Source organism: Amphibalanus amphitrite, unplaced genomic scaffold, assembly GCF_019059575.1.
Source record: "Amphibalanus amphitrite isolate SeventyFive unplaced genomic scaffold, NRLGWU_Aamphi_draft 000872F_arrow, whole genome shotgun sequence".
Lineage (NCBI taxonomy): Eukaryota > Metazoa > Arthropoda > Thecostraca > Balanomorpha > Balanidae > Amphibalanus > Amphibalanus amphitrite.
The window spans coordinates 265,144-282,933 of record NW_024882366.1 but is presented as its reverse complement, the minus strand read 5'-3'; the positions used below and the strand labels follow the sequence as shown (position 1 = coordinate 282,933).

The window sequence follows — 17,790 nt, the reverse complement described above, 5'->3', positions numbered from 1 at the left end:
TTAGAAGTGCAACTGGAACAGGCCAGAACAGACCACATATAAAGTCCAGGTGGCGCTGCAGCGCGGTGCGATTACAAAAACAGGTGACGCTGGCCACTGAATTTGGCAGTTTCTGCTTCAACTATTATTCTCTCGGATGTCGAAAGCTCTGATCCAAGGCCATCTATAGAAGGTACAGTCACTCCCCCGCCGACCAATCAGAGACAGATCCTGAGTGACGTCACCCCTGATGCTCGCAAGGGGTACTCCATTCCGTTGCAACGTAAAAATGACGAACTTCATTTGAAGATTATTGATGGCACTCTACACATACCGCTCAGTCGTTGATGTCAATGGAAAGCCCAACTAATTCTCCAGCGACAAAAAAAAGCAGCAATATGCTAAGAAATGGCCGGTTTTGAAGATATAGACGATTTAAAAACCCTCTGCAGCAGCAGGAAAGCAACGTAAAAACGCATCGAGCTCATATTTTTACTATGGATAAATCATTTTTCAGTAAGTTTTTAGATATGGTATAGATTTAAGCTACAACTTTATTACAATATTTTCATTACTTGAAACTTTATTTCAAAATAATATTTTAAAAAATGGCAGCTGTTGGCAAGTAGCGTGGGAGCGATTGTGGCGCACCGCGCCATTAATTGTCCCGAGGCCCCCTTATGATGTCATCAAAAGTTGAGTGACATGGGCCTGCTCTGATCTTGGCTCGGAGGGTGCAAGGGAATGTTGTTGATCTGTGCTCACTGCTCCCATCGAAGCGCTGTTCGCAAGCCACGCATGATGTCAGTGAATGGTAAGCACTTTTCTCAATTGCTTCGTATCTTGTTGAAGTGTGTCAGTTGTCGTATTTCGTAGGTATAACTTCTAAGTTCTAGCTTGAAGTTTGAACTTGGTGACATCCGAAATGTCATGCTGCGTCATATGCTCATTGCCTCTGTTATGTTCAAAAGGTCAAATTTTCCCGTTTTTAACATTCTATCACAAAACGGTTTATAGCACTTATTTATATGCATTGTTTTACCGACATCGTATTTCTTGCAGAGACACGTCATCGGTCATATCGGAACGATACTTTAACCCTGAAAGATCAATTTGACATTTGACCTGTAGGTCAAGGTCATTACTAAATCGGAAAAGGTCATGCCGCATATCAGTCGATCTGTGTCATTTTATGAAATACATGCAATGCGTTTTCAATTTTCATCGCTCTGACGATGAGAACAAGGCGTGTCTAAAATTTTCAAAAGATCGGAAATTTCCACATTAGAGCGGAACAGATAGACCATACGGTGTGCCAAAAATATGACGGATTCGCCTCTCCCCACGCACACCACCTTGGCGCGGTTTATTTGGCGCGACTCATTGCCGTTTACGCTGGTCGCATGTGTAATGCTGCTTGGTTGCACCGGATATAAGGACAAACTTATTACTTCGTGCCGTTGAAGTATGGACATTTACAACAAAAGTCATCATTGAACGCATGAAGCACTTGATCTTTCAACTGTTTATTTTGAATACCTCTGACCTGCTCACAAAAACAGCAAATCACTCGCTGTGCGATTATGTCGTGAATCGTGTATTGATAAGACCCAAAACCACGTTCTTACCTTACCATTGCAGTGTATCACTTTTATCCTGAATGTGGCCATCGCTAGCGACCTTGATATTGCGGTGACAGTCATCGGACATTGGTCATACAATATTTGCATTGCAGGTCTTAAAAACTCTGTAGGTCAAAACAAATTTTAAAACGTTTGCCTTTTTCCCTGCCGGCTCAAACTGCCCAACATTCGCATACCTCCGGAAACGGCCGCAATATAATGGTAGAGTGGAGACGCATCAAACGGACGGCCAGCAACTACATACGAGTATACCTACCACACCCATAATGGTGGGGAAGGATATACGAGTCAGAGTTCATAAACCGCGTCCAGAGTATTTATCGCACGATCAAACAATGCCGATAGACAACAAGCTATGGTCCTCCGCCTAATCGGCAATCAAAACATTTATAATAATAATGGAACTTGCGCTCTAATGCTTCTAGCCAGTGTCATCATTGTATTGTAACATATGACACGGTACTGGATTAAACATGAAATAGTAATGGAACACAGCGTGGGTTCGAACGTATAGCGATCAAACAAAATATATGTATCGCCCCTTCCTGAGATCTGCCCAGAATCATCCGTAAAAGCTTAGTGCGAAACGCGAAACAGTTGCGGAACATGCGGAACATGCGGAACATTTAGTATCAAACGTCACACGGCTGTATCGCCAACATATCAAGCCCGTGTCGTCTGAATTCGGGTACCACGGGACTGGTCAGCACTCTAATACGGCATTGGGTCAGCACTCAGGACACGGTGATATAATTAATCAATCACGACAATAGAACAGACGTACAGGCATCCGAGTGCACCGGTAGCCGTGAATGGGTATGAGCAGTGCGCGTGTATGTTGGGAAAATATCGGGATTGAGGAAATGAGGAATGGCCCACATGTATGGAATGGTTCAAGTGCTGCTTCAAGCCATTGGGGGAAGTCACTGGACTTCTTGTCAACGTCCCACCCAGTAAACGATGTTTTGTCTGCTAGGTCAAAGGTGACAGTTTATGTCACCAGCAAGCCGGAACACATGATAAAATCTCATTCACAATTTCACTTTACTAACGACTTCTCGGTCGGCAGAAGGCTTTTGCTGTTTGAAGAACCTTGCCGATGACATTGTGTAAAAACCTCACTAGCCTGCACAACTCTCTTAGCATGCCCGAACCGACCGCGCGTGAGAAGGCACAGGGTGCGGAGCGACGCCAGAGTGCGAGGCTGCATAGGTGGGGAGCTCGCCGCGTGCCACACGTGACCGAGGACAACAAACAGTACGTGGAATCACAGTTCTGCTCAGGGCTTGGCTCAAGCATCACAGTTCTGCGTGGGGTCTGCCGGGGCCGCGGCCCTCCTATTTGCCTATGGGATCACAGCTCTCACTAGTCACTGGCGCGCCCGTCTCGTTCCCAGCGACAGCAGACAGACGATGAAAAGCGAGCATCGTGCGGAATATTCCATTTTGTCGCACGACTTGGCTGGGCTTCAGTCGGCTTCCAATCGATTATCCTCGAGCAACTTTCATCGGAAGTGCAGCCAAACCACACGGTTTTTAGGTGAAGTCTCGAGGACCCAGTCGTGCTGGTTTGTGCGACTTCAGTCACGGCCGTGTCTGGAGGTCAGCTATTCGAGTTCCGCCGCCGACCTTTTCACGCCCTGCTCGACCTTCGGACACCTGGGATCCGACTCCAGCAACATCTGCTTGTGGTCCTGGTAGGCGCGAAGGCGACACAGACCGTACTCCTGTCACAATAAAAGAGTCGTCAGATGTGATTTGCCGACTTATCCATTCGGGTCGAGGTGATGGATTAATAGTCGGCTCTGAAATATGATGAACCTCCTTATAAGACAAGTGGCAATTATATTTACTCATTAAATAATTGCTTGCTGCCTGTTGGCCATGTTTGACGGGTGGGGCAAGCTTGGAAAGCTCATGATTCGAAGACGGACTGTTAATTCCATAGAGACACATCTGCGCGGCATAATGTCAGAGAGAAAGAATAATAGACTGCTGTCGAAAGAATGGCAAACTTTTCCTATCCCGTTGCATAAAAAATGCATGTTTTTTTGTGTTCTGGCGAACACTCATACGCAGTAGGCACATTGTCGAAGAGAAAGGTTTCATTACGTACCCAGTATCCGAATGGGATGGTGGAGACGGGCGCGTTGACGATGCTCCACAGCGTCCAGAAGAGGTGGGAGGCCAGTGTGAAGACGCGCACCTCCTCCAGCAGACGCTCCTCCTCCTCCGCCTGCTCACCGGTCCCGTTCGTCTCCGCCTTCTCCGTCTCCGTCTCCGTCTCAGTCTCTGTCGCCGTCTCCGTCGCCGTCGCCGTTACAGGCTCCGACTCTGGTCCATTTTCGACGGGCCCGTTGGCGGTCTCGACTTCAGCATTCGGCTCGCTACTGCCTGCGTCCCCTGACTGGGGCTCCGGACCGTTGCTGAGCCTGACTTTCGTCGGTGTGGTGTTGGCCTCTTTGGCTGCTCCGTCGCGTGTTTTGATGTAGGCTCGGATGTACCGCAACTGTAACGACGGATTAATGGGACAATTAGCGTAACCCTGAGGTGTTGTTTTTTACCTGTAAGACTTCCGATATCCGCGAATGACCTATGGTCGTTGGCTCTTTGTCGTCAGTTGTCACACCTTCACGTGACTGTTCTGTATGAGTGCTGCGACGACGAGCCATACTGACGGAGGGCGACATCTATTCGAGCCCAGCCTCTTATCCGAGCGGCCAACAATGCCAGATACGCAAAAGGTCGGCCTCAAAGCCCTTTCAAAATAAGCATATAATAAGGGGGAGAAAACCAGAGGAGATTTAAATGGCTGACTTGAAATACATCCTAGGCCTATTTCGGTCGTCTTTCATTCTCAGATCAGCGAATTGTCTGACCTGCTGCTCCCTGCTGGGCCACCGGCTGGGGAACGCCGCGAAGAAGGGGTACTGCGGCGGCGAGTAGTCGTACATCCACTCGCAGAAGTGGTTGGCCAGGTCGAAGCCGCGGTAGTTGTAGCTGCAGTACTCGTAGTCGATGAGCGTCAGCTTGGGCGGCCGGCCGCTGGTGCCCAGGTCGTGTCTCAGGATGTTCCCCTCCTGACAGTCGTTGTGACAGAACATGACTGGCGAGCATACGCCGCCGATGTAGTCCCTGTCGAGAGCGGTGGGCCGGTTGTTACTGCATATACAGCGCTGGATGACACTGCTAGTTGGTAGAGGCTGATTATATTCAGACATCACGGGAGTGAAGACTGGAATAGTTTTATCGGAGCATTTACATACGATACCAGAAACTAGACAACATGACTGCTTATAGTAAGAGGGAAAATGCTTCCTTTTCGTTTATTTATTTTGACTCGAAGGCATGCCGGTTACAGCATCGTGGGCATTTCCGTCCATTTGAGTGCTTTTTGTCATTCCTCTTGGAGTGAACAGTTAGTAGCGTTTATCATTCGATACCGCATAATAAGTTAAAAACTCGCAGCGATCTCTGTGTTAAGTTCTCAGATGCTCACTCACTTGATCCACTCCATTTCGTGTTCGTAGTCGCAGAGTCGCAATGCCTTGATGATCGCCGCCTTCTCCGGGTTGTCCGCTAACGTTTCGTCACTCAGACATGCGACAGATAGCTGGATCCACCTTGGAACGAAAAAATCAACACCGGTTAGTCGTCTAATTTTCGCGTTATTGGAATTGTCGTTAGCCATCTTATTTGTTCGAGAACAATCCAGTTACGTGGTGTTGCAGTTATTGAGCAAGATCGGCCGTTTCGTGCGAGGAATTTGTGAAGTTTTTTTTTTAAGGTTTAACTTATCAGGCATGCTACATAAAATCCTTTATCGACAGTCGTCAGTCGATGCTTCGTAGTTGGCGGCTTGCTCGCTGGCCCTGATCATGCAACATGCCCAATATTAACTTATAAAAGTATGTCGTCAGTCGACTTGTCACCACCCGAGAGCTGGCAACGAATCGTGAGCGCACTAACTAGCCTGGAATCCTTGCCTCAATACCCCAACGGCAATTAAAAGCATTCAGTCACTGCAGTGCTCACTTTTTCATGGTGACCCAGAGGAAGGTGGGTTCCTTGCAGATGGGCACCTCCAGTGAGTGTACCATGGCCATCCGTTCAGCGATCTTCGTGCTGATCTGGGGGTCCCTCAGGTCGCTGCACGATAGCGGCAATGCCTGTGGAGCGGATCCGGGGTGAATCAGGTTATTATCAACCGGGCTCGCACAGTCGTCACAAGTGCAAGGGCTTAGGTGGTTTGGCATTCAGGTTATGATAGACGGTGGCAGTTAAGTGGTACAGGTTAGAAACCATGGTAATGCATATGAAGGTTGGAGCCAATGAATATCGGCATTCGTTGCAGTTGCACGAATGTCCACGCATCTGCTTTATTAGCTGACACATTTGTGTTTTATTTTGTTTTATTTACACTGGATAGGAATGATATTTTTATTCACATTTTACCAGTGGAACGGAAGGCAGTATTTTCTAAAGGCATTTCATCATCGCTTCATGAAGTCCTGGCATATTCATGTCACTAATCACTATCCTCAAGTCAGTTGCCTGAATTCTGAGGACTGATGCGATCATGTCTCGACTTTGGAACCGCGAGCGGCGCCCTAAAACGTCCCGCATTCCACCGTCGCCGCGCGTACCCGTCCCTCCCTTCGACCCTGACCAGTGTCCACAGTCTCTGCATGTTTGTGCCGCCGACAGCCGAGTCTAACCCCAACGGCTTCCCGTTGTCTCGCAATGAGACTGCATATAACGTACCAAAGTGCATCGAACTGCGCCATAGCATCCGTGCGCTCGAGGACATGAGGTCAAAGATCTCCGAGTGGGGTCTATCGGTGGCTAGCTTACGCTAGTCGCTCTATCAGTGCTGCATTGCACTGTGAAGGTCGTGGCATTACGTTGCACAACTAACATGCACGTACACCTATGATGGCGACAAATAAAAATAAAACGTGCAATAGAATAGAAGACAAAAACGTAAAATACAAACAGAAATATCATACACCTAAATATAAACAGAAGTATGTATCCTGTACCTACATGTTGTGTGTTGGAGCTAAGGAACTTTGACAAAGTAGGTAAGCAAGAAATTGAAAGACATCGTTCGATTGTTCATTGACATCGTTCGAAGGACATTTTGTGACAAGCTTCTATAAATTCGTTTCGGTAATATTTATACCATTGTGTTAGCTACTGCCATCATATTGAAAGTGAAAGAAAGTACCCGGTGAGTGAGCCCCTTCAGACTATTTCTCCTCTCGAAGCTTTCGAAATGATTCAGTCTCTCCTCTTTGAGCTGTCGCTTGTTGTAGGTACTGTTACTGTACCCCACAGCTGTACCCCTCAGGCCTCACCTGTATGTACTGTTCCAGCCGTCCGCCTGGGAAGATGCCGTACAGTTTGGGCCCGAGCCGCCGCTCTGCCAGCAGTGTGAAGATGACCGACTCGGTGATGGTCGAGTCGTGTGCGCCGTCCCGCACCTGTGGCCGGACAATGGAGCAGTGCAGGTCAGTCAGGACTCGTAGAGAGGTGCAGTGGGTGGGGTTCGGTGGGTAAATTCGATAAAGCACCAATAAATCAGCCAAATTATCGAACAATATAATTTAAATTGGCAAATGAGCTTTCTTGTAAGCTTTAATCATATGTGACAACGCTCGATTTATCGCTCAGCTTTTTACTTAGATCGCACCGTATCGCACTTCAAAACTACGGTCATTGTACGATGCATGAGCCTAGCGCACTGCCATCAATCAGCGCAGCCATCAAATAAAACGTTAAAAATAGCAAAAACCGACCAACTCCTCTACTAAGCAGATTAACCCGCGCCCTGGTGGGGTCTGTTTATAACGCGACCTGGTGGGGGGGGCTATTTTTTGCCCCCCCCCTCGTATCTCCGAAACTACTGGACGGATCCGCAAAATTCAAACGGTGTTCGAAAGGCCTGTCAAATTTGTCGAAGGAAACCAAATTTCATTGACCTCGGGGTCACTGATGACGTCACAGGTCAGGTCAAAAATGAAATGTTTCACCGTTCACAGGTGTGCTAGGGAATGCGCTATAACACCGAGGAAAACGCATTTTGTCGATAATCAGCGGTAGGGCGTCAGTTGCCTAGTAGATATGTTGCTATTAGAGGTCACTGACATTACCAGGTCAGGTCACAGGTCAGGTCACCAAGGGTCACAGGTCAGGTCACATGAGCCCAACTTTACTAAGGTTGTGTGATGCATGTTTTATGGCCAATTTTTCATTTCCAACTCAATGGTGTTGGTTATAAGACTATCAAGTACGGCTTAGGTCTCTTTCTGGTGAAGTTCAGGTCAAGGTCAGGTCAAGGTCAGGCCAAAAAAGGTCAAATTTTAAAGTTGATAGTTTTGCATAAAATGGGTATTGATTCGATGCAGCTCGTCACGGGGAGTCTAATGGTGGTCTTTGTTTTGCGCTACGGGGTCTAGAATTGCTAAAAATTGAGTTTGAAAATTTGACGTCATCAATTATGAACAGTTTTTCACTATAACTTCGCCAAAAAGAGAGGTATCAATCTCAAATTTGGTATGTGGATGGACGGCGGTAAGGACTATCAAATATATTCCGGTTTTTGCGAAATTCAAAAAACTTTTTGGATTTTTCGATTATTATATCAAAAAAATATATTTTTTGAATTTTGGGGGTCCAAATCCAAAAATTTCAAAAATGCGAGATAGCAGTTTTGTAGCCCTGTTGATTCTACAGCTTTTATGTTTTTTATCATTTTTCTGTATTTGCAAAGCTATAGGCCTGACAGCTCTTCCCGCGAAACCCTTTTTTGGGTCGAAAACGGCAGAACATGACGTCACTCTGACGTCATTTCCGGCCAACCTATCATAGCCTTTGGAAAATTTTTGGTCATGATGTGTAAAATTGATGTCCGAAAGGGTACTGAAAGTTTGGTGACGATCGGCGCAGTGGTTCTGGAGATATATCGAAAAGTCTGGAGGGGGGGGGCAAAACATAGCCCCCCCCCCACCAGGTCGCGGGTTAAGCCCTTTAGGCTCGTACGCACCTGTCCATACATTCTGAGCAGGACCCTGGATGGCTCGTCGCCCAGTGGAGACTGGTAGCTTGGCAGCTCGCAGAAATACAGCAGGTTGCTGAGGCCTCCACTGCCGACAGATGGACGGTGTACGGTCACTGATTTGTGAGAACAGTATGAGGTCACTTATTTGCGCCAGAACCTTCTATGGTCACTCATTGTGAGAACGGTGTACGGTGACTGGTTTGGGAGAACAGTGTACGATTGGTAAAATTCGGAAGGAGTCAGGGGTAAACCGTCCTCATTCGGGAGGACGGTGTAAGTCATTTATTTGGGAGGAGAAACAGAACAGAACGTCAATGACTGGAATCGGGGGAAAACGACCCCCAACGTTCACGGCATAAACAAATCATCTGGATCGTGACTGTCGCTGTATCCTAATCCCAAAATAAACGCGAGCCCGCAGCTGGCCCGATATATGGACCGGCAATATCAGTTTCGGCTCTGAGAGCATATCACCGGGTATCCCCAGAGCAGGGTATATCGAGGATCGAGTTTACCACCGGCAGGGTCGGATCGTTGCACTTATTTCTGATATTTGACGGAGATCCGTAATCATCGTTAGCGACGTTGAATTGATCCGGCCGAATGCCGAGGCCTGTGTACCTGGAAAATCCCGAACCCATGCATACAATATTTATGGTCATAGCCGTCGCCCTAGCCACGCAGGCTGGCGTTAGTGGATTCAAGGAATCTAACCGGTGAAGGCGATGAGCACGGTTTTATTGTTCTGGTGCCGAGGAAGACAACAAATGACATTCTAGCCTTACGTTTGCGAATGCATCATGCCCATACCGACACAATTATTATTTCATAGAATCTATTATTTCATAGAGCCCACACACGGAAACCTAGACGCACATAAATTATTTTCCTTCTCGTTGTAAGACGCTCATAATAACATCATCTTTCCGTCCACATAAACATCTAAAAACATTTCGGTTACACGCCATTACCAAGAACCAACTACTAAGCCATCGACGCCGGTCATACCCCCGTCACAACAGCTGACCCTGGTGTGTCGTGTGGACGTAATGACCGGCTCGCCTGTCCCGCTGCGCCGCCCTAAATCGTCCTGTTGTTGATCGTCAGCGGCGACCCGACCAGACAGTCACGCAGGTCACGGATCAAATATGGATGTCCGGCGACCCAGCCGTCGACGAAACACCCCTGGATACACGGATACTGAGTGTCAAGTGGACTCGCCGACAACGGGACTCAGTGGATCCAGCAAAGCGTTGCTGGCATGTATTTACAAAGCCGACCTGACTAGCATATAAGCCCTGCAGATCGAGCACTTGCTCGTTTATTATGGTGTGTACCCTATTCCGCTATTAGGTATAGAGACGGGCGTAATTCAGCTAAGGATGCCAATATCCCATATCGCTTGTAACGTTTTTTATGTTTGCATTTTACTAGCCTGGTATGTTACAGGTATGTGAAGCGCCCTACACAGGCTGTAATGTAGCGGTTACTGCGGAGCTACTGCCGTAATAAGTGCATGCCAAGCCCTCTGCTGCTGCCTTTGCTTCCAACATTGACATTGGAATGTAAAGTATTTATTTGAAATGTTTTGAATTTCATAAGACATTTTCACGAAGAATATAAAGCTTTTCATCTGCTACAGTTTCCGAAGCACGTCAGATAATCAGCACGCTTTGCTGCATGTCAATTATGTTGTCTTAAACAAATCAGCTGTATATCTATGTAGATTATCTTTAACTAAGCCATTAAAAAGCACAACTTAGTCCCCTAATTCGCCGTTTAAATGAGTTGCGTATATAGTGGTAAGCATGAAATAATTTAAAACACTTCGTGAGGAGAAAAAATGGATCAGGGTAAGCAAGCAACTCCGCTTAGTCGAAACTGGGACCTTGTTTTACCCAAAGCTTGGCTCTATTTTACTCTAGGCTATGTATTGCCGTTCTGAGTCTTATTGAGTCTGCCCTGCCAGGAGGGTTGTTGGAGCCAGTGCATGGGTAGGTATAAATCGGTTCGTTAAAAGCCGACGGGATCGACCACTTTTCATCTTTTATTTTGATTCTACAAGCAACATCGCAAGTACCATAATCAATAAAGAGTGTCGGGTAAATTTTATTAGCAAAGCAAAAGATGTCACAGGACCGACAGACATTCACATGTTCTTTATTTCCGAGCGCTGCATGGCCGTTTTCAAAGTCACCCTCCCCCCCCCCCCCCCCGGACCGTGGATCCAGCTGCTCGCGTCACTGCGGCCTCGTCGTCATGAATGAAAGACGTCAAAGCTCGGGCCGTCGAGCATGACCACCAGCTATGGTCGATATTCGGTTCCTTTATGGTGCCTCGTCATGAATTGCAATGGAAACGTACATTTCCGTCGCTACTCAAATCGGCAGCATGAAGTATTGAAGTAGCAACCGCAGAGTATGAATTGGGATTTAAAAGTTGCATTATTCGTCTCCTCACTAAGTTTTATGGTAGTAATATGACGTCTGATGGCCATTCGTTTATATAATTTCTCCCTTTACAGCCTTATCTAACTTTATATAAACGTATTGTGCCGCATGTATTAATTATTTGACAGAGTAGTTAGTTAAAATCAACCAATTTTTATTTTATATTAGTGTAGTGCGAAGAGCATTTAACCGGTAGAGCCATCTAAGAATTCGCTTTCATCATCCCATTATCTTTTGGCTTACCTGATGGGCCGGAAGATCATCTCGTCTGATGCGATCAGCTGCCAGGCGCCGTGCAGGTAGTCCCGGCAGAGCGCATATGCCTTGCTGCGCATCTCCTGGCCCTCTGCCAAAGGGAGGGGGTGTGGCGTCACACACAGCAGCCCATGGTCAGAGCGGTGACGTCGTAAATGTGTCACTTCTGTGACTCAGTCCTATGATGAAAATGGGCGCTTCAGTTACACCCGATTCCTACATGAGCAGCTAAATGCGCTATTATCAACGAAGTCGCGGTCGATAGTAAATGCTTTCAAACTCGAGCGAACTCCGGCTGCTGGCCTTGCTCATAAATCTGGGGAAACGCAGAATATTTCGCGGAAATTCACCGGCAGGCGTAGCTGGACGATTCTGGATCCTTGAGCTCAAGGGAATACACCTTAGACGAAGCTTACGTAACGCAGGTCTGTCTCGACTTCTCCCAATCACAACATGCAGACTACGTTTATAAACATAGTCGCTGGAATGCATATGTGTTATCCAGAAGTGGGAAACCGTTAATAAGGTTAGGATTGAGGCATCGCACGGACTAACTGATACTCAAGACGGAAAGGTTAATTCAAAATCATATATGTACTTATTACACGCAATCGGCAGTGTTCTAGCGCAAATCCTGGGAAATTACGGCATAAATCACAATTAGAACGGTTAAAGCAGCATGTAATCCCGATGACCCACTAAGCCAAGGAAAAGCTTCGTAAAATTTAGGAAGGTTTGAAAGATATCACTATAACTACTGCCATGAATTAATTAGTTTTCCGTTGTCGCGTTTCGTCTGGTGATGCTAAAAACGTCTTTTATAGATTGACGTCGGGTGAAGTCAGGTCACCTAATGAAAACAAATAGTGACGTCATACGGCGGGTGTGCCAGGTTCCGTATGGCTGGGTCCCAGAGACCTGTGCTCTGTGCAGGTTAACGATGATCGTATCCAAGAGTCATAGCGGGTCAATTATGGTCGCGTTTCCGCTTTATTTCTATGATCATACCAAATAATGGGGCCGTGTCTCTATGGCAAATCTGGAGACCGTTTCGATGGTTGGTCCAGAATCCGCGCATCCATGAGCCTTGACTTCCTGTAGTCATTCAGTCATGAGTCCTAGTCAATCAACAACGCTTTGACAGACTCTTTCCCTCTCATCCCCCTCACAAAACCTGACAACCGACAAACAGCCCAACACATCGCCATAAACCACTTCAGACTCTTCGCCGCTCGACTCAAACTCACCCACAACCATATCCCCGTGGTGGCTGGTGCACTATCCTGTCCCTCAAAAGTTTGGCGTTCCCTCGATCGTTCACTCTTCTATCCCCGTTGCACAACCGGTGGCACGCAGCTGGTGGACTGGCGTGGGCCCAGCCGTGTCGGCTGACACACGGGTGTTGCCCGGCGCGGGCCAGGACGCACCACGAGGCTTCCTAGCCCCGGCGCGGCGCGTGGCCGGCTCTTCTCAGATCGGGCGGACTCACGGGGTTCTTGGAGTCGCTCGCTGCACTGACTGGTGGGATAGCTCGCCGTCTGAGTCTGACAAGGTCACGGGATACTGCGCCTGTTACGTGAGACGGCGAGATCTCAGAGTTCACGAGCTGAGCTCACGAGATGGCAGGCTGTAGCCGGCTCGCGCCGGCAGGAGAGACCGTGAGGCTGCTTCGTGCGGTCAGGAACTTCTAGCCCGTAAGTTTGTGGTGTAACCACTCGGTAAGATACCTGACGTCTGTTCACAGTTCACACTACCTGACGTAACACGCGGTGTTCGCCCAAATATCTACCAGCTTGCTCAATTTATCTTGGATCTCTAAACTTGCCAAGAATGCACTCTTCCGTTCACTGACACTAAAACACAACCCCTCGTGCTCGTAAACACACCCTGGAAATCACTCGCCACACTGTGCACGGACGGTAGGCTCTGCGTCACTCCACGTGAGCTCCTCCTCGCACCGTGTCGCCTGGCCGTCTGACCGGCCCTGTGTATTGATCTGAGGTGGGCCGACGGAGTCCGCACATGCGCCCCGAGGGCTGGCTGCCACCAGGCTGCCACGGCCCAGCCCCGACCGACCTGGTGGCCACGACTGCCGGGAGGGGTAGGTGGGGCTGCTGACGGAGGGGGGGGGGGGCACTGCCGGGAGGGGTAGGTGGGATGGTGGGATTGATTCACAATTTGAGGTGGGGTGTGAGCGGTAAGATGGTAGAGGAGGATATTGTTCAGGGTGGTCAGATCAAGGAAGATATACACGTAGAGGTAGGTAGATAGGATGGTGAGAAGATTTTGGATTAATTGTTTCGGTTAGGCTTGATCGGCTAGGCACGTGAAACCCACGTGAGTCACAACGACGGCCAAGAAACATACGGCTCCATGACAGGATGATTAACTGATCTGGCCGCAGTGAACGGTCAGCGCCAAGGCGTCATGTCGCCGAACCTCCAAATCAAAGCCACTGCTGTCCGACTGTCTATAATGGATGAGCGGACAATCAGCCGCCGAAGACGCATTGAATCTGCCTCTTTTATACCTCCCAACGGCAGTTTCGTCATGAATCGGCTTGGCTATAGGTATACCTTCCGGGACTCGGCTGTCTGTGGCCGCCGGCTATGTCTGACCGGCTAATTGCCTTCCGTGCACTGCCTGAGAACCAGACCTGGCAACCAGCGAGTTGATCCTCGGCAATCAATAGCCATCGCTACCACATAAAGCTGTCGTGAAATAGCTAAATCAGGAATTTACTTTATCTAATTATCTTAATCAGGATTTTATCAGGAATGGAGTGCAAACGTCTACTTTCGCAAAATTGCAGGTGTGCCAAAGCATCCTACGTTTTAAAATTGCAAGTCCATTAGATAACGTTTTTAAATGTCTCATTTTTCTCTAATACGATACCGAGTGTCTTTTTAGGTCTATCCTACCATGCACTATTTCACCCACACACAATCTTTGCATGACAGGTTGCACTAGGGGCAACCTGACTTGATGTACCGGGTGGCAAAAAAAAAAAAAAACGTTCCGAACTTTGGAGGCCTATATCTCAAATTCGAGTGCAAATAACGAGCCAAAATTTTCATCAAGGTTGCGTCACTTCTTTGCGCATTGGTATGCCAAATTATAACACTAACATCATTTTTAAGCCAGCAATCTTATGTTGAATTAAGTAAGACGTTTTTGCTTTTTTTTGCCGATGTTGAACGGCAGTAATGATTGGCTTAGACGTACCATGTTAGAAAAAACGAATGGAAAAATAGAACACGTGAATGAAACCAGCACGTGTGTTGTCATTTTAAATATTTTTGTCCCACTTATGTGTCAAATATTCAAATACTGAGCCAAAATAGTGTTAATGGATGCCATTTGTTTTAACAAGTCCTGTTTCGAACAGGAGTGGCACGGTGCATGGGTTACTGCTGATCGCCCTCCCTTCAAGAAGATCAAACAGTAAATCGACCGAATAAGGAAAAAGGCTAAAGGGAATGTGTCACCCTGAGGCCTGAACCATCAATGAGACTACATAGTTGCCAGTAGCAATCATGGCTGCAGGCCGTGGTGCCGAGATGGAAGTGGCCCGTTCACTCACATTTTTTTAGTAAGTTCTGAGCAAAAAAGTAATTTTTACATGGCATGCTAGAAACACGAACCATTTAAAAAGTAATTGACCGAATAACATAAAAATCATACCATTTACTGAAAATGTATGCCGTATTGACTATTGGAAGTTGTAATGTTGTATCGTTATCGCTTTCTGAGAAATATTGATTTAAAGTTGGGAACGTTTTTTCTGGGCCACCCGGTATGTATGTAGGGAAAAGCTGCGCTCTTCAACTACTGATAAAGACTGACGTGAGGAGACTAGAGCGTCGATGAGTCAATGCCGAGTCAAATGAGTCAAATGCCGCTCGTGAAAGAAGCCGCTTGAGAGATAGCGGCAACCTGCTTAGGTGTCAGCAAAAAGTTTTATCGAGCGCCTGACGCCCGCAGTACCTTCCGAGGGCCCTTGATGCGTTTTAACTGGGTCGGCAGCGTATCGCTCATTGCTGCACCTTTGTATTGAGATCAACTGTTTCTTTTTCTTGTAATTATTTGTATTGTACTATGTAAGACCCTCCCCCACCGAAGAAAAGCTCTTGTGCGTTAACGACTAAAAAAGGATATGACAGCCTTGCGTTTAAAAGAACCATCCCTTCATTAGACTTATGTTCGTCTGCTAAGTGCTACCTTAAAGGGACACTCCCACCTTAACATTAGTTTTGAGTTGAGATAGCCAAATTGGTGGCCATGGCCTGCAAATACCGGTTTGGGCACTCACAACATCGAAAAATGCTTTAATTCGAAGATATGGAACAGGGGCGCGGGAACTACTTTCCGACTGGGGGGGCACACCATAATAGAGATCAACCTAGGGTACCCCCAAATCTAGTTTTCTCACCGGTTTTAGGCCACTTATTTTTCACCCCTCGGCTTTTTCAACAAAAAAGAAAACATTTGCAAAAAAAGTGTGGTATTCCGTCTCAAAGCTGTGGGGGCACCGCCCCCACGGCCCCAGAGTTGGGGGGGCAAGCTGCCCCCACTGCCCCCCCGGCTCCCGCGCCTATGATATGGAATTCAAACTTGCAGTTTTCGGATTCTAAGGGGCTAATGCATTGGAATGCCCCCTTAGAATTTGTAACGTCAGCGGAGATCTAACGATTTTTAAATCTTAGACTAAAACCATCGTTAAAGGGACCCTCCCACCTTCAAAAAAGTTTATGAATTGACATGAAAGTGATGTCGCTCGGTTCAGAAAGAGTGAAAACGAATATCTACCAAATTTCACCGAAAAATATTCACCGGTTTTCAAGATATTAGACTTTTACTTTTGTTTACTTTTTTGGGATCTCCGCTGTTTCTAGCGACTTTATTTTAGAAGTGCGGCGTTTGCGGCAGACGTTGCGCGCAAGTAGCATATACCACCGCGTGCTACAAAACGTTTTAGTCAAACATTTAAAAATCGTTAGATATTTGCGCTGACGTCACACATTCAGAGGGGTATTCCTAAGCATTAGCCCCTCTGAATCAAAATGCTGCAATTTTGAAATTCAATATTTCCGATTTAAGGCATTTCTCGATGTTGTGAGTGCCGAAACCGGTAATTGTGAGCCAGGGACCCCATTTTGGCTATCTCAACTCAAATCTAATGTTAAGGTGGGAGGGTCCCTTTAACACGTGGTGGTATACGCTGCTTTGAGCGCAACGTCTGCCGCACTTTAAGGCTGCCAAATTATTGCTTCCAAATAAAGTCGCTAGTAACAGGGGAGATCCCAAAAAGTAAACAAAAGTAAAAGCCTAATATCTTGAAAACCAGTGAATATTTTTCGGTGAAATTTGGTAGATATTCGTTTTCGCTCTTTCTGAACCAAGGGACATCACTTTCATGCCAATTCATTAACTTTTTTGAAGGTGGGAGGGTCCCTTTAAACCTCGCAACAAAATGAACGATTCGTGATTCATAATATCACCAATGAGATAGTTCGTGATAAGCTTCGAGTTTACAGCTTACCTGTTTTCTTTTTGCTATCCGATATCTTGAGCTGGCTGAAGCTGCCAATGGAGTCTGCTATCTTCTCTTCGGCCATGTTGTATCCGCCTCTTGTCCTCGGTTAGAAGCGCCGTGGTTTCTCAAGGGGACGCTGCCGGTACCAGATCGCGACTACGACTGTGCTCCGAACTCTCCGATTGGAGGAGTGTTGAGACATAACGGGTCGAGCGTGGTAACAAATCACCACGCCAGTGACAGAAAATAAACCTTGCACCTTACTTTGACCGTCGAGTGATCGGTGGCCGGCCAGAGGTGATAAACCTTGGACCGAGTGCGGTCGGCACGCTCTGATAGGGTGTCGCCAGAGCAGACCATTTACGAAGGGAATACTTTGTTAAGTGAATGTTTAAAGGTTGTTTGATTATGTTGGCTGATCGCTTACGCAATGCTAAATGCATATATCTTCGTAAGCTATCTGGTCTCCGTCGCAATTTGTCATCTGACTGACATTTACCCGCCGAGCCGACTAGGGAGGGGAGAGGGAGAGGTTCAATGCATGGTCGGCTGACATGTCAGTCGTACGGAACAGCGGTTTTGATTTAGAGGTTCGGCGACTGCACCGTGGTAGTTCGCTGCCGTGTGATTCGCAACATTTACATGTCTTCAGTTACACCCAACGTCTCAGTCTGCCAGAGAGACAAGAAATATTGGCACTTCGGAGCACGATTATTTCGCCTGTTCCTGCCAGATCAAACTTATCATCTCATAACTTAACTTATCGTCTCATAGAAAGATTCTGGCGTGAAACAGTCAATAATCCTTGTGCCGCCTACACTATAGGAAGATAAAAGTGAAAGACAAACTCGTCCAATTTTACCAT

At 47.1% G+C, this 17,790-nt stretch overlaps 2 protein-coding genes across 3 annotated transcripts in view; one reads left to right on the top strand and one right to left on the bottom strand.

Annotated features, from left to right (window-relative positions):
• Positions 1-1,894: 1,894 nt before the first annotated feature.
• On the bottom strand, positions 1,895-17,120 carry LOC122367473 (choline/ethanolamine kinase-like). Of its 2 annotated transcripts, none has more exons than XM_043340566.1 (9): positions 16,932-17,120; positions 11,378-11,480; positions 8,670-8,769; positions 6,982-7,107; positions 5,657-5,790; positions 5,125-5,244; positions 4,501-4,756; positions 3,738-4,130; positions 1,895-3,348 (listed from the first exon to the last, which is right to left on the bottom strand). In XM_043340566.1, exons 1-9 carry the CDS (start codon positions 17,005-17,007, stop codon positions 3,229-3,231), a joined length of 1,428 nt encoding a protein of 475 aa, XP_043196501.1. In that variant the 5' UTR covers positions 17,008-17,120; the 3' UTR covers positions 1,895-3,228. The 2 variants fall into 2 exon arrangements, with proteins under 2 accessions (XP_043196501.1, XP_043196503.1); XM_043340568.1 differs by lacking the exon at positions 16,932-17,120 and adding an exon at positions 12,637-13,496.
• Positions 7,009-17,790, top strand: part of LOC122367472 (protein mesh-like) — a 27,832-nt gene continuing 17,050 nt past the window's right edge. Inside the window, exon 1 of the mRNA XM_043340565.1 lies at positions 7,009-7,134. The gene's annotated coding sequence lies outside the window, so the exon portion shown is untranslated. The remainder of the gene's footprint in view (positions 7,135-17,790) is intronic.